The 13,293-nt window shown below is 36.2% G+C and overlaps 1 protein-coding gene across 3 annotated transcripts in view; it reads right to left on the bottom strand.

Moving 5' to 3' along the window:
- LOC121316312 (proteasome activator complex subunit 4-like) overlaps window positions 1-13,293 on the bottom strand; it is a 47,098-nt gene extending 33,805 nt beyond the window's left edge. The window contains exons 1-4 of one of the 3 annotated variants that reach the window (XM_041251333.1): window positions 12,894-13,293; window positions 3,575-3,715; window positions 2,262-2,378; window positions 1,396-1,455 (exon numbers count right to left, since the gene is read on the bottom strand). In XM_041251333.1, the coding sequence (XP_041107267.1) occupies window positions 1,396-1,455; window positions 2,262-2,378; window positions 3,575-3,715; window positions 12,894-13,090 (515 nt within the window). In that variant the 5' untranslated portion in view covers window positions 13,091-13,293. The remainder of the gene's footprint in view (window positions 1-1,395; window positions 1,456-2,261; window positions 2,379-3,574; window positions 3,716-12,893) is intronic. The other 2 variants (XM_041251331.1, XM_041251332.1) reach the window with 2 other exon arrangements.

Below are 13,293 nucleotides of genomic sequence, written 5' to 3'. Positions count from 1 at the left end.
CCTGCCAGAACACAATAAAACATACTTCCTGTGTTACAAGTAATATGACCCAAACTAAGTCTTACACTGCAGGAAAGCAACAGGAACCCATTGCCTGTAACACTGGGAGTCTATGGGGACAGGAAATCAAACACTTCCGTCAAAACGTGTTTTGGCTAGATAAATGTGTTTCACCTGAGTGAAAATAAAAAAAGTCTGAAAAACTAAAATAAAAATCAATAGGCTCATTCCAACTCAAGTGGACCTAGAAGTGCTACTCCATCTTCACGATGTGAGGTTAGTTATATATATATATATATATATATATATATATATATATATATATATATATATATATATATACACACACACACACGTGACCTAACACAGAGAAAAATTTTAAGGTCAAAGGTCATTAAATTAGATACTTTTACCACCTTGACACTTTCTTAAACAGCTCTTTTGCAGTCAGAAAACAAGTCTGTATCATCACCAACAAATGAAAGAAACCTCCCAAGAATTCGGTCCACCTGAGCTGGAATGACCCAGTAGCAACACTTGAAAAATGATTTTAAAAATGTGGTTGTTGTCCACGTACACATAGAGTCGACTTTATTAGAAAAAGGAAAGTACCAAACAAAAAACTCACTTTGAAATATTTTTATATACTTCTGCCATATTTAAATGAACCTTCAACTGCAAGTATAAACAGTCAAATGTTATGTATATTTTAGAACACTGACAGTTATTTTATAATTTTTAATATTTCAATATTTGCATCAGAAATTTATTTCTGAAATTAGTTCCAAATAGTTTTACACAGATGTTCAGATGTTAGCAGTGTTAGCAGTGTTCAGATGTTAGCAGTGTTAGCAGTGTTCAGATGTTAGCAGTGTTAGCAGTGTTCAGATGTTAGCAGTGTTAGCAGTGTTCACATGTTAGCAGTGTTAGCAGTGTTCAGATGTTAGCAGTGTTAGCAGTGTTCAGATGTTAGCAGTGTTAGCAGTGTTCAGATGTTAGCAGTGTTAGCAGTGTTCAGATGTTAGCAGTGTTAGCAGTGTTCACATGTTAGCAGTGTTAGCAGTGTTCACATGTTAGCAGTGTTAGCAGTGTTCACATGTTAGCAGTGTTAGCAGTGTTCACATGTTAGCAGTGTTAGCAGTGTTCAGATGTTAGCAGTGTTCAAATTTCTCAGAAGATTCCCCAGTTTCAGCTGGGCCACGTCAAACACAGTCAAATAAATAAATGAAAAAAATAATTAAAATTGCAGTGCGACATTCTCAAATATGGTTGCTATGTTAACATTTGTTTTGTTAGGTCTGAAATTGGTATAGCTGTGTGGGGACTGCTGTGTTTTTAGGCTTTACATGCAAGAAACCCTGAGAGTTCCCCAATAAAAGAAAATCTTGTCCTTACCACCTATGCAAAATATTTAGCATAAAGGTTTTAGAGGAAGATGAATCTGGCCCAATGGAACTGAATATGGAAGAAAAAAAAAAACATAAAATAAGGAAGAAAGGGGAAGGGGAAGGGGAGGGGGCACAGCTTGTGTCAGTGATTAAAGCAAAGAATACAAAATTAAATAAACAGAAACCACTAAACGGTGTTTAATAAAGTACAAAATACTGGCAGCTTGTCACCCTCTGTGAATTTGTTATGTGTAATAACGTGAATTAAAACACAATGTTCCCAAAACACCATACGAGAACAGATCGCACTGCATGTCCAAAGCATGAAGGGGGTGGAGACTGTTCCCTTATCTTTTTACAAGAGTTCATGAATCCAGTACATAGGATATATAATGGGCACATTCATTAAGTGTGTGATATTATAAATCCCTCTCTCTCATTTTAAAAGGAGTACATTTACGAAAGGTACATTTCATTAAGAAAACATTTCATTAAGTGTCTTAATGAAAAGGGGTAGGGGGGTACAGACACTTGACAGAACCCACCACAGGGCAGAAAATAAACATATACATACATAGCATTTGTATGAGAAATAGTTTGGTTACCAAAATACTAAAAAAAATAAACAAATCATTGAGAATTACAAGCACATTTTGCAATGCTGTCATTTCAAAGAGATAATGAAAACATTCACCTTGCAGCAAACATTAGGTGTTGCTTACTTTATACAGATCAAATGCTTTAAATAAACCAGCATGCGTCAGAACGCACCCACTGATTTAACCTCCAGTGGTACCAAATCTAGGAACGTTAGAAAAAAGTGTAATAAAACAAACCATTATGCAGTAGACCAATAGCATGCATTTCACATACTTAGGAAACCAATTGAGCCCAAGGTGTTCTGTCTTGGAGTAGAGGATTCTATCCAACAATTCATACAAGGGCCACCACGGCAATTCCAAATCTTCTCTTGAAAGGAGTTCTTTTTTCCTAAAAACAAATAAAAATAAAAAGGTGTACAGTAATGAGTAAGTTTATGACGATACACACTTGATAAACCATGACCACTCCAGGGCGAAGCAGCTACATGCTTTCCTTATATACTGTATATTGATTTTGTGGCTGGTAAAAATAAAAGGGTCTTGGTGATTCGTCTCCTTGTCCTTCAGTAATCTACAAACCCTGGCATAGAGCTGCCCAACAAGCTAATTAGACCCTTAAAGTAGGTCATCAAGGCAAACAAACTAACAAAAGAGGGCATCAAAGGTGATTAAATGTTGGAGGACAATTATAGTAGCTTTCATGCACAACTTTGACCGAAACCAATCTGGAAGACTCTCTAATGATGACTCATAAAATGGAAAAAAAAACACTCAGCCATAACTGAAACACCAATAGATTAAGAGAAATGGGCCATATTGCTCAATAAGCTCTACATGTCAGGAGTCAGAAGGGCAAATGTAACATAGTCCAGGATAAATGAAACTTAATATAGTTTGTTATTTTCTATTACTATATAATCACTTTATTTAAAGCTGCAATTTGGCTAGAGGTTTGAGAGAGAGTTTTAGAACTGAGAGCTGCCAACCTCAAGGCATACTTTTACTTCATCTGTATTTCAGGTCTTACCTGTTATGTATGTAACTCTAAAGTGTTTTATTTCTGTTTAAATTTGCCATTCTTTCTAGATTTTAGCAAATATAGCTTCAAAGCAGATTTTCAGAAGCTGGAGAATTATCAAGCATGTCAAATAATTATTTGAGCATAAACAATAGAGAATCATACAGACCACACACAATAGGATATTGAACAAGGAAGACATTACAAATTTGGAAAATGCATGGCATTTAAGTCGTATATAAAATATAAAATAAAACGTAACACATTTCAAAATAGACTGGAATAATAACAATTAATAATAACAATGAGGTTCCACAAGTGTTATGTCCAAAAGCACTGTGTACAATGGTACAGTACCATGAATTATATGCAGTGCTTTCCTTAATCAATGCATCATAAACAAATTAGTGCAAATGTTTTGTAGACTTCTGAACACACATTCACACTCCTGTGCATAATCCACAGCAAGTTTAAAAGATTGAGGTTGTCAGAATTACAGTCAATGTCATTTTGGATTCGATTGTAGGTGACTTGACATATCCTTCCATGTGTTCAATTACACTTACTTCAGCAAACTGACCAACAGACGTGCAAATCCTTGCATCATGCTAATCTCCAGTTCAGGAATGGTCACTAACTCATACAACAACTTAATGAACAGTACATGATCCTCTTTGCTGAACTTTCTTCCATACAGTCGAATGTACCTGCAAGAAGAAACAGTAAGTAAGCAAGTAGTTCATACATTTGCTATAGGGTTTACCATACTTGGATGTCCTTTGGAAAATTACAGAAATTAGCTTAACCAATATTAAACCCATGACATGTTAAAATTCAATCTGAGACAATGTGCTATTCCAGTTTGCTTTTTACAACAAAATATCTTAATAGTATAATTATAACACTGAACACAATTGATGATTTAATTAACACGCGGAGAATTCATGCTGCATTAAAAGTAGCCCGTCTAGTAATTCCCTTACTTTAAACAAAAGGGATAGAGATATACAGATTTTCAACAACAGCAGCTGTGGCACAAGTGGTTGCTTTTCAATGTGAAGTGGCAAAAAGAATGCAAAATAGAATTCAAGTCTTGATGAGAATGTATTCCAGTCAACTTTACAATTTTGCTTTGTTGAACTACTCAACAATATACGCATTTATTAAATTAAATACCATAGTTTGACTGAGTGGTGATGTGCCAGAGGAACATTTTGTCTTTTTAAAAAGTCAACTGTCAGGCTGCAAAGGAGACCATGGTGGATTATTTGGAGCTAGAGACTGAAAGTATGAGACTGGAATGTTGGTGGAGAAGCTATGCAAGGTAAATGGAAAATATTAATTCTTCTACTGACTGGCTAGAAACATGGGATGCATTTAAGCGAAATACAGAAGAGAGAGAGAGAGAGAGAGAGAGAGAGAGAGAGGACTCCAATTCAGCCCACCAGGTGAATTAGCAACTGGAATCTTGTGGAGTTTAAGCCATTTTGACAAACACTTTCTGTTTTATGTTGAGTCAAGCCTTTGGTTATGCTACATTTGCTGTACAAAAAGACTCCCTTTGCATAGTAGTTTGATACATGAGTTTAAGAACATAAGAAAGGTTACAAACGAGAGGAGGCAATTCGGCCAATTTTGCTCGTTTTACTGTTAATAGCTTATTGATCCCAGAATCTCATCAAGCAGCTTCTTGAAGGATCCCAGGATGTCAGCTTCAACAACATCACTAAGGAGCTGCTTCCAGACTCCCACAATTTTCTGTATGCTCTTTTATCTAATCTCCATTTGTGACCCCTGGTCCTTGTTTCTTTTTTCAGGTCAAAAAAGTTAAGAACTTGTGAGATGCAAAAAGGACATTCAGCTGGCAGATTTACTAAGTTTTTTCTCCAGTGCACATTCAATAAATTATTATTATGAACTATGTAGGGGTAAATAGATTATAGGGATCGATTTTGAAAAGCTTAATGAGATCACTTTGTGAGTTGCATGTTTTAAAATACGATGACTTGTCAAGTGTGTTGTGCTATGCAATAATCTAAAGTGTCCAATACTTAGAGCCGAACAGCGATTAGATTTATGTGGCGTTATACTACTACAAATTAACACAATATTTATTAATTCGGTACACCTTCTATTTAGGCTTGTGCTAGATCTGTTTTAACATATATATGTCAGAGTTGGTTGCAAAAACTTCTTTATCTTAAAAAAAAAAAAAAAAAAAAAAAAAAAAAATCACATTAAAAGTATAAACAGCTTAAAAAATGTAATGTAATGTAATTGTCTTTTACAATCCCCCTAGAATTCTAAGCATTGCTGAGTTTTGATGTCTGATTACACTGGGAGCAGTAAGCGATAAAGCGTGCAGTTTTTCATACTACACTGGCAGCGAGAAACCTTGCGGTACATGTAAATGTATTGTCACATGTTAATATTGAGAAAAAATCAATTTGATGAAGGATGTCACGAAATAAAGGTTACATATATTTGTTTATGCTATATTTGTGTATGTGTCTACTTAAAAAAACAAACATGCAGCATTTCACCTGTGTAGCATTCTCCAGAGTGACCATTGTATTTATATTAATAAACATTACATATGCATTACATTATATTATACACCGTGGTGAACGACGAAATCTCAGATAGTACATTTCCAATGATGATGAAGCTGCAAAAAGTAAATGGCTGTTCTGCTCTTCAAAATAGTACTTATCATACACACCACAAGAGCACTGAAAAAAATGCAGGCTGAGATTGCAGAAACTGTTACAGAGCAAATCGTAAAAGTGAATGATAGCTTGTACATTGGTGTAATTATTGAATAAAATGTTAATCTTACAGTTGACAAGAAGCTTATTTTTGTGCGCAATGTGAAGGATGGGAGACCCAAAACTGCTTTTCTAGCCAATGTAACAGTAAACACCGGTGATTAAGAGACTATTACAAATGCTGTTCCGAGTATGCCGACATTAAAATCTAAAGGCATTCCTTTTTCTTAAGTAGTTGTTTTAGACAAGGACGGCGCTAGTGTCATCACTGGAAGACACACAGGAGATGCGCGGAGATTAAAAACATGTACGATGATAACATTGCCCTGTTCACTGAAATGCTTTAGTTGCACGTGATGCGTCAAAAGCAGAGATGCCAACTTACGAAAGCAGAAAATAGTAGCGTTTTATTTTTTTTTTTAAAGGCCAGTGGCTGCTAGCCCCTAGAAATTAAGAAGGTCCTTAGACACTGGCAAGCCAATGACCTAATTTTCACTGTTCAAACTATAATTTTGGTAAATGTAAACACACTGCATTTAGAAATGTATAAACCCCAATAAAAATATTTTAACAGTGATTATATTATTTTTAATTTTATTTATTCTGCATTTAAATATTAGTAATGCAGAGTGTTTTAAAATCTTGTAAGTGCTATCAAACCTGGACTGAAATATTCAAAACTTTATAAAAATCATAACTATCACAATAACACCACCAAGAGATTTAACAATGTTTTTTATTTAAATTTTTACTACTCTGCAACTATCAAGACACACAATGCTGTGTAGTAACCAGTAATGAATTGAATTAATTAAAGTGAGTTAAATCTCAAAACCCCTTTGCGCAAACATACAGTAATGGGGAGTGTCAGAATTTGCATATTAGTTTCTTCGACAGTATTCACAGTAGACGTGAGATTCAGACACTCAACTTCTTTTAATGAATGGCCATTCTGTGACATTTGCTCAACAGTTTCCGAAAAAACCCTAAACCTGGCTACTAAGCAACCCAGCTCAGAGCTTTTAATGTGTCAGTTAAAATGCCACAAGAATTAAACAATTAAACACACACATGTATTGAAATAGTATTTCATAATTTTATTTATTTATTTAATAAAAAAAAATCACAGTATTATACCTTTGACATAGCGCCGTAGGAGAACCTCCATACTAGCAGCTGCTACGGCCAAATCATAGCATTTGCCATCTCTGCAAAGGGTGTTGAAATACTTTGACTATTCACTTGCACACTATTCTACTCTTGATAGTGCTGACATAAGCCTAAAGCAGCCTTGTTCAGTTCAGTGGTTATCTTTATCCAGAGCTGTGAAAGGTGTACATGCAAACTGGCCAGATTTCGTTTTGGAATGAAGATGCAGCAACCTAAGGAAATGCCACAGCAGAAGGGTTACTGAAGCAAGTTAAAACCTACAGCTTTGTTGCAACACCCCATTTTCTACTGGATGTACTGCCAGTGGTAGATGAATGCAACCTTGTGTTTCAGTGAGAACACGTAAAACCTTGTTTCCACGAGCCTGCCGCACCATGCTGGCATTGTGGTGTCACTGTTACGAAAGCGAGCCACATTGTTTCCATGATTTTTGTAAAAACCCATACCGTGCCCTGGCGTGTCGGCACCATACCCTGCCAGCATCCTTTCGTACCTGATACCGGCACGGTAGCTGCCCAGAGCCATAAAATGTTGATAAAAAACATGTTGAGAACATAGCATCCAAAAGCAACTGAATACTGACGTTAGGAGCGTAAGTGTCACTTTATCTCAGTAGCCTACCAGAACAGAAATAAATGTTTCCCGGTGCTGTGAAGAAGAAAAATGAAAGGCATTTTGGACATTAACGAGGCTTGTATTGAAATGGAAGAGAGATGAAGAGAAAGTTACAGATTTGCAGCAGCTGAAAAACAGCAATTTATTTCTAGATTTGCTTGTTTTATTAATAGAAGAAAAGATTGCTATCTTGCTGTACTGTCCGTGAGACTACTGCCTTCTACGTAAATACTTGATATTTTTATTCTACTTTTGGTCATTTTCATTTTTTGTTCATGAAGTTCAACAGTTCATACATTTTCTGTACATAGGATCAATAATTAAATTTATACAAAACATTATTGTCAAAGAGTGTTTAGGCAAAACCAATGTGAACTTACAATATAACTATCACTCAGAACAATATTAAGTTATAGTGTAATGTAAATCTTCTATAGCAGGCTTTGTTGTCTTTTACGATTTTTTCTGTATGTTTTTTATATAAAAAGTAAAAAAATAAAAACAATATCGATTCAACATATCCACTTTGACGCGTCTTCGAAACCATGTGTTACCATGGTTAACATTCTACGTATTGCGTCATTTCTGTTATCTACACAGATTTATATATTTCGTGCTGTTTAAGTACCATGGTGACATGGTATGGAAATAGTAATCGTGGAAACGAGGTATTATACTTTCTCAAATTAAACCCATGGTGGCCGCTACCTGTGGAACTCTGGAGCAGCTACTGGATAATTTGGGTGAAAATGAAAAACATTTCACAGTGGAGGTCATTGCCAACCCCACACAAAGGACTTCTCATGTACTGTGGTGATTCAAATGTCAATGCTCACAAGAAAACACATTGAGACTTTTTGCAACATTTGATAAAGGGGCTTAATGCTAAATTCCCTGATCTGAATCAATACGGGTTCCCACAATTAGAGCAACTCGGTAATCTGCATCAGACCATCTTACCTGTTGACACTATTCCGACAAAAATGACAAATGCTCCTAGGCTGCCACAGTTTACACGATCGTACCACAAGGACAGCTTCTTGATCCAGCTTTCAATTTTTTCAGTGAGAGAAAAGATAAATACATCTCGTCCTTGGAGTGATGTGTTAAGAAATATATATATGTATAAAATTTGTTTGTGGTCTCAAATTATTTTTATTGTTTTCTCCCCAATTTAGTAATGTCCAATTATTTTTAGGCTCAGCTCACTGCTACCACCCCTGCGGTAGAGTGGGGCGAAGACGAACACACGCTGTCCTCCTGTCCTCCGAAGCATGTGCCGTCAGCCGCCCACTTTTTACACACTGTGGACTCAGCATGCATCCATCCAGCGCTACAATGTCGGAGGACAAACGCAGCCCTGGGCAGCTTACAGGCAAGCCCGCAGGCGGCCAGTCAGACCACAGGGGTCGCTGGTGCGTGGCGAGTCGAGGACACCGTGGCCGACCAAGCCCGCCCTCCCTCCCCCTGGGCGGCACTCGACCAATTGAGCGCCGCCCCCTGGGAGCTTCCGTCCTCGGTTGGCAAAGGAATAGCCTGGACTCGAACCGGCGACGTCCAGACTACAGGGCGCATCCTGCACTCCATGCGGAGCACCAATTAGCACAAGCTTATCGGGTTCTTCTCATTTTTGTCGCCACTTCAATTGCTGCAGTGCCACTCGATTCCCCTTCAATACTTCCATTAAAACTGTCAACTGTTTGGCATTTATAAAACAACTAACTCACTTCACAAAGTAAAGTAAAAAGTGTAATAATACATTGACATACTGTTTCTTAAACTAATTTTTTTTGTTTATTATTTCGCAGGCAGCTATTCGACACATAACTCTGTCTTGACCACTTCATCTTTACACACCCCCCTTTTCTATTTTGACACCAGCTGCTGTACATTGCATATGAACATCGGAAATCGACAATTTCAGACTAGTTTCATAGATGAATTTTCAATCGACTAATCATGCCTAACCCAACCTCATATGCTGCAAAAACAGTTACAGGCAGCGGACTTGCAGAGTTCAGAGGCAGTGCGTAAAGAGCACATGTTTTGTTGGATATATACTTAAGTACAAAATGCTGGGCATGTTTGACCAATTTCTATACGTTAGCTTATGTAAAAACGGTATGCATTTATTTATTGGTTAACGTCCGTAGTTCTTACCTTTCAAACGGGCCGCTGACGATCACTCTAGGACTTGTAGAACAGGGGAAATGATGTTTGAAGTGGCAAGTGTCATGAAGCTGCAGTGAGCAGAGCTGCAATGATGGCTTCCAAAAAAGCACCAATGTTTTTTTCCCTGGATTTAATGTAAAATCACTAATTTTTTCCAAGGATTTACACCCAAAAGGTCCAGATTTAGCTAAACATATTCTTAAAAGTTTTGAAATTTAAAAAAATAAAAAGTTGGCTATGCAGAGGAGGTTGGAAGTGGAGGGACTGGCTCTTGGAGCGTAAGGGCAGCTTTGCAGCACTCAAACAAGCTTGTTAGCTTCAGAATTAGCTTTTGTGAAAACCTAGATTCATTTTTTTCAGATTTAAATTCTGAATGATAATGTTTTACAGATTTATCTAAGGTAAATGTTGAATCGGCAACTGTACAAAAAAATAAAGATTTAAAGTTACAAATATTTTTTCATGGATTGATTTGTTCTTGCCAAGTGTTAAAAAAATAATAATTAAATTCACAGATTTATTTGTTAGAAACACAGATTTAACATGTCAGCTAAGTGTTTACTCACCAACTGTAAAAAAAAAAAAAAAAAGATTTATAGACTGGTTTTAAAATGTTGAATTTGTGATACACGTTTTCAAGATTTATACAAAGGGGAGGCATTTAAAAAGTTTGTGCACCACTGACCTCGAGAAACTTGGCAATTTCAGTGGAATCTCCTGAGAATTATGAAGGCTGATTTGGAAAGAGCACAAGTAATTTTTGACTTGGGTGCTAAAAGTAAAATTAAGAACTTTTAACACAGCAAAATGTTAATAGTTCTAATGTTGACAGCTACCCACAGAGAAATTGGTATGTTCTACAACACTGATTGTTACGGCGTGAATGGGGGATTTTCAAAAAGAAAATGGTTTCATGGTAAGCTTGTTTTTATGTCTATTTCTACCACCATTACTTATATTGTGCACTGTTTTGCATGTTAACTTTGTTAATCTGAAATAGTTACATTGGAAAATTGGAAAATAGAACTATTTTGGTTGGTTTAAAACGCAGATTTTGAGATGGTATGCTTTTTAAAAATGCACATTTTTAAAGGGTAGCAAGATCCAGATACACTTCTGAAAGGTTTTTGTTGTTGTTGCTGTTTTTTTAGACTGCCATAAACTGCCTGCCATAACACTTTCTCTTGCAATGTAGAGTAGCTTCTTGCTCCTTAAGCATTCACTTTCAACAGGACAGAAGCCTACAGTAAACTAGTATCACTAGCAAGTACCCTACAGTATTGCACAAATGCTTATTTATATCTGGCAGCAGGGTGTTAAAATACTGTACAGTGACAAGAGGCAGTTCCCATGTTGGTCTGAAAAGTGACCAACTGCACTGTGCAGAAACAGCATTGAATTTACTCTGCAGCACTGCCTAAAGTAAAGTTTTGAGAGACTGGCAAGCTGTCACAGTTGCTGACAACAAAATCCATTTAATAGTCAACGAAAAAGACAAATAACAAATCCACCTGTATGCAAGTAGCTCTGTGGCTGTTCTGTTCATGCAAGATGTAGTTTCTTCAATGTTTATAAATTTGAATTACTACAGTATACAACATCATGGTAAGTTGTTGTAGTGAAATTGATAGAATACCAACTAAAGATTTGTACTTTCTGTCTCTAAAAAAAAAAAAAAAAAAAAAAAAAATGCAAACCACATACAGTGAGGCTTCACCTTCATGTCTGCACACTCTAAATAGAAATCCCATTGCAGGCAGAGAGATGCCTTTTCCACTTTTTATACAGGTTGTTCCATACTGTTGGACTCAAACAAGCTACTGAACAGTGGTTTACCAGTTTCAAAACTGAATTTAACAAGAATGGCTATTAAAAAAATAAATAAATAAATAAATAAAGCGTTAACGTTAGATTTCAGTTTAATTTGTTTCACAGGCTTGTACTTTAACCTCTTGGTATCCAACTGAACCCTTGCTATCTTGCTATACATACCCCGTGACTAAGCACACTGACTGCACGCAAAATGTGACAACACTGAAACGGTCCACCAACAAGAATGTAGCATAACATAATACTATTTCTGGTCAGGTCATCTGGGAAATAGAAGCTGCATGTGTTCCTGTTCCAAAATGTAATTCTATCCGTACAAACACTTATTTATAAACATGTACAGCAGCTGCGAATATTACAACATTCACCAACTGGCAAATACACTGTGTCTTTGTTTACCGGTATTTATTTATGTGTCGAAACGGTAATAGCAAAGGAACGCGTCTAAAATGGAAAATAGCCTTCTGTTAGATAACAAAACTGAGTATTACAAAATGTAATCTACTAGTTACTTTTAACAACAAATTGGGGTGCTTTAACAGTCGATTACTCACTGATTTTTATAATAAGCACTTACAGATCATCCACCATTGTATTATTGCTATTATATTCCCCAGCTGTCCAGGCAAACCTTCCCTTTAAAAATGTAACTTACAATTTAGCCAGATTATTTTAGAGTAGAACAAACCAGGCCAGTTCACACACACACACTAATATATATATATATATATATATATATATATATATATATATATATATATATATATATATATATATATATATATAAATTTTGTTTAAAAGCTCATATATTTAAACAGGTCAAGAACTCTCGTCAAAGAGACTTTCTTTCACTTAAGTTATTGAGACACGGGTTGGTTTAAAAAAAATAAAAAAGTCAACTATAGTTTTTAATTGAATATATTTACATAGCGCGTCCCCTTTACAACAAACCCTTCTCAAAATGAGTTTCCGGTATTATACTGGTACTGTAAATTAATTACACACCGGTACAACTTTCTAATAATATCCCGTTATTTTGCAAAGAAACCTGTTAACCGTTATTCAAGTACCTTTATCAAATAGTTTTTTGTCTGTTCGTTTTAAAGCAAAATCTTGGTGATGCGGTATGTGTCGACTTGACCACTTTTCGCGAAAAAACGGTAAATTATTTTTTTGACAGTTGCTGATTTGTTTATCACAAGGCCTGCTTACACACAGCAAAACCAGCCGTAGGCCCACTTTCTGTGTCACGGTAAGCGGCATTTGCTACACATTCACAACAAAGAATTACTAACACAAAACATAGGTAGAAATAAACCACATCACTTACGTCGAAAGTTTCCTGGTCCAGAACAATACCCCGGGCCATAACTCCCTGAGCTGGACAGCCCGGCCCAGGTTAGCTTTAATTTTGACTAAAATTACATTGGATTCCTCGTCTAATTTGTCCGAATAAGGTAAGAGTTTGTTGTAGACGATCTCTTTCTGAGGGACAAAACCTAATCGCTGAAACTCTTCTGTGTTCATATTACAGTTTTAGCAGCAGATTTGCAGTTTTGTTTCTCTCACTTTGTCTCTACTGTATATCCCCTGGTATTTTCAGATCGTATTAGCTTTGGTGCTGCCTGCTGCTCCCTATGACACTTCTTAATAAATCTGATGATGACGATGCAGTTAAATTGTGTCAGGAGTTGGGACATCACAGTCTATATCTGACCTCCAGTCACACA

This window comes from Polyodon spathula, chromosome 5 (assembly GCF_017654505.1).
Source record: "Polyodon spathula isolate WHYD16114869_AA chromosome 5, ASM1765450v1, whole genome shotgun sequence".
Lineage (NCBI taxonomy): Eukaryota > Metazoa > Chordata > Actinopteri > Acipenseriformes > Polyodontidae > Polyodon > Polyodon spathula.
Note: the sequence above shows the minus strand (reverse complement) of the source record. Positions and strands in the feature narration are given on the sequence as shown.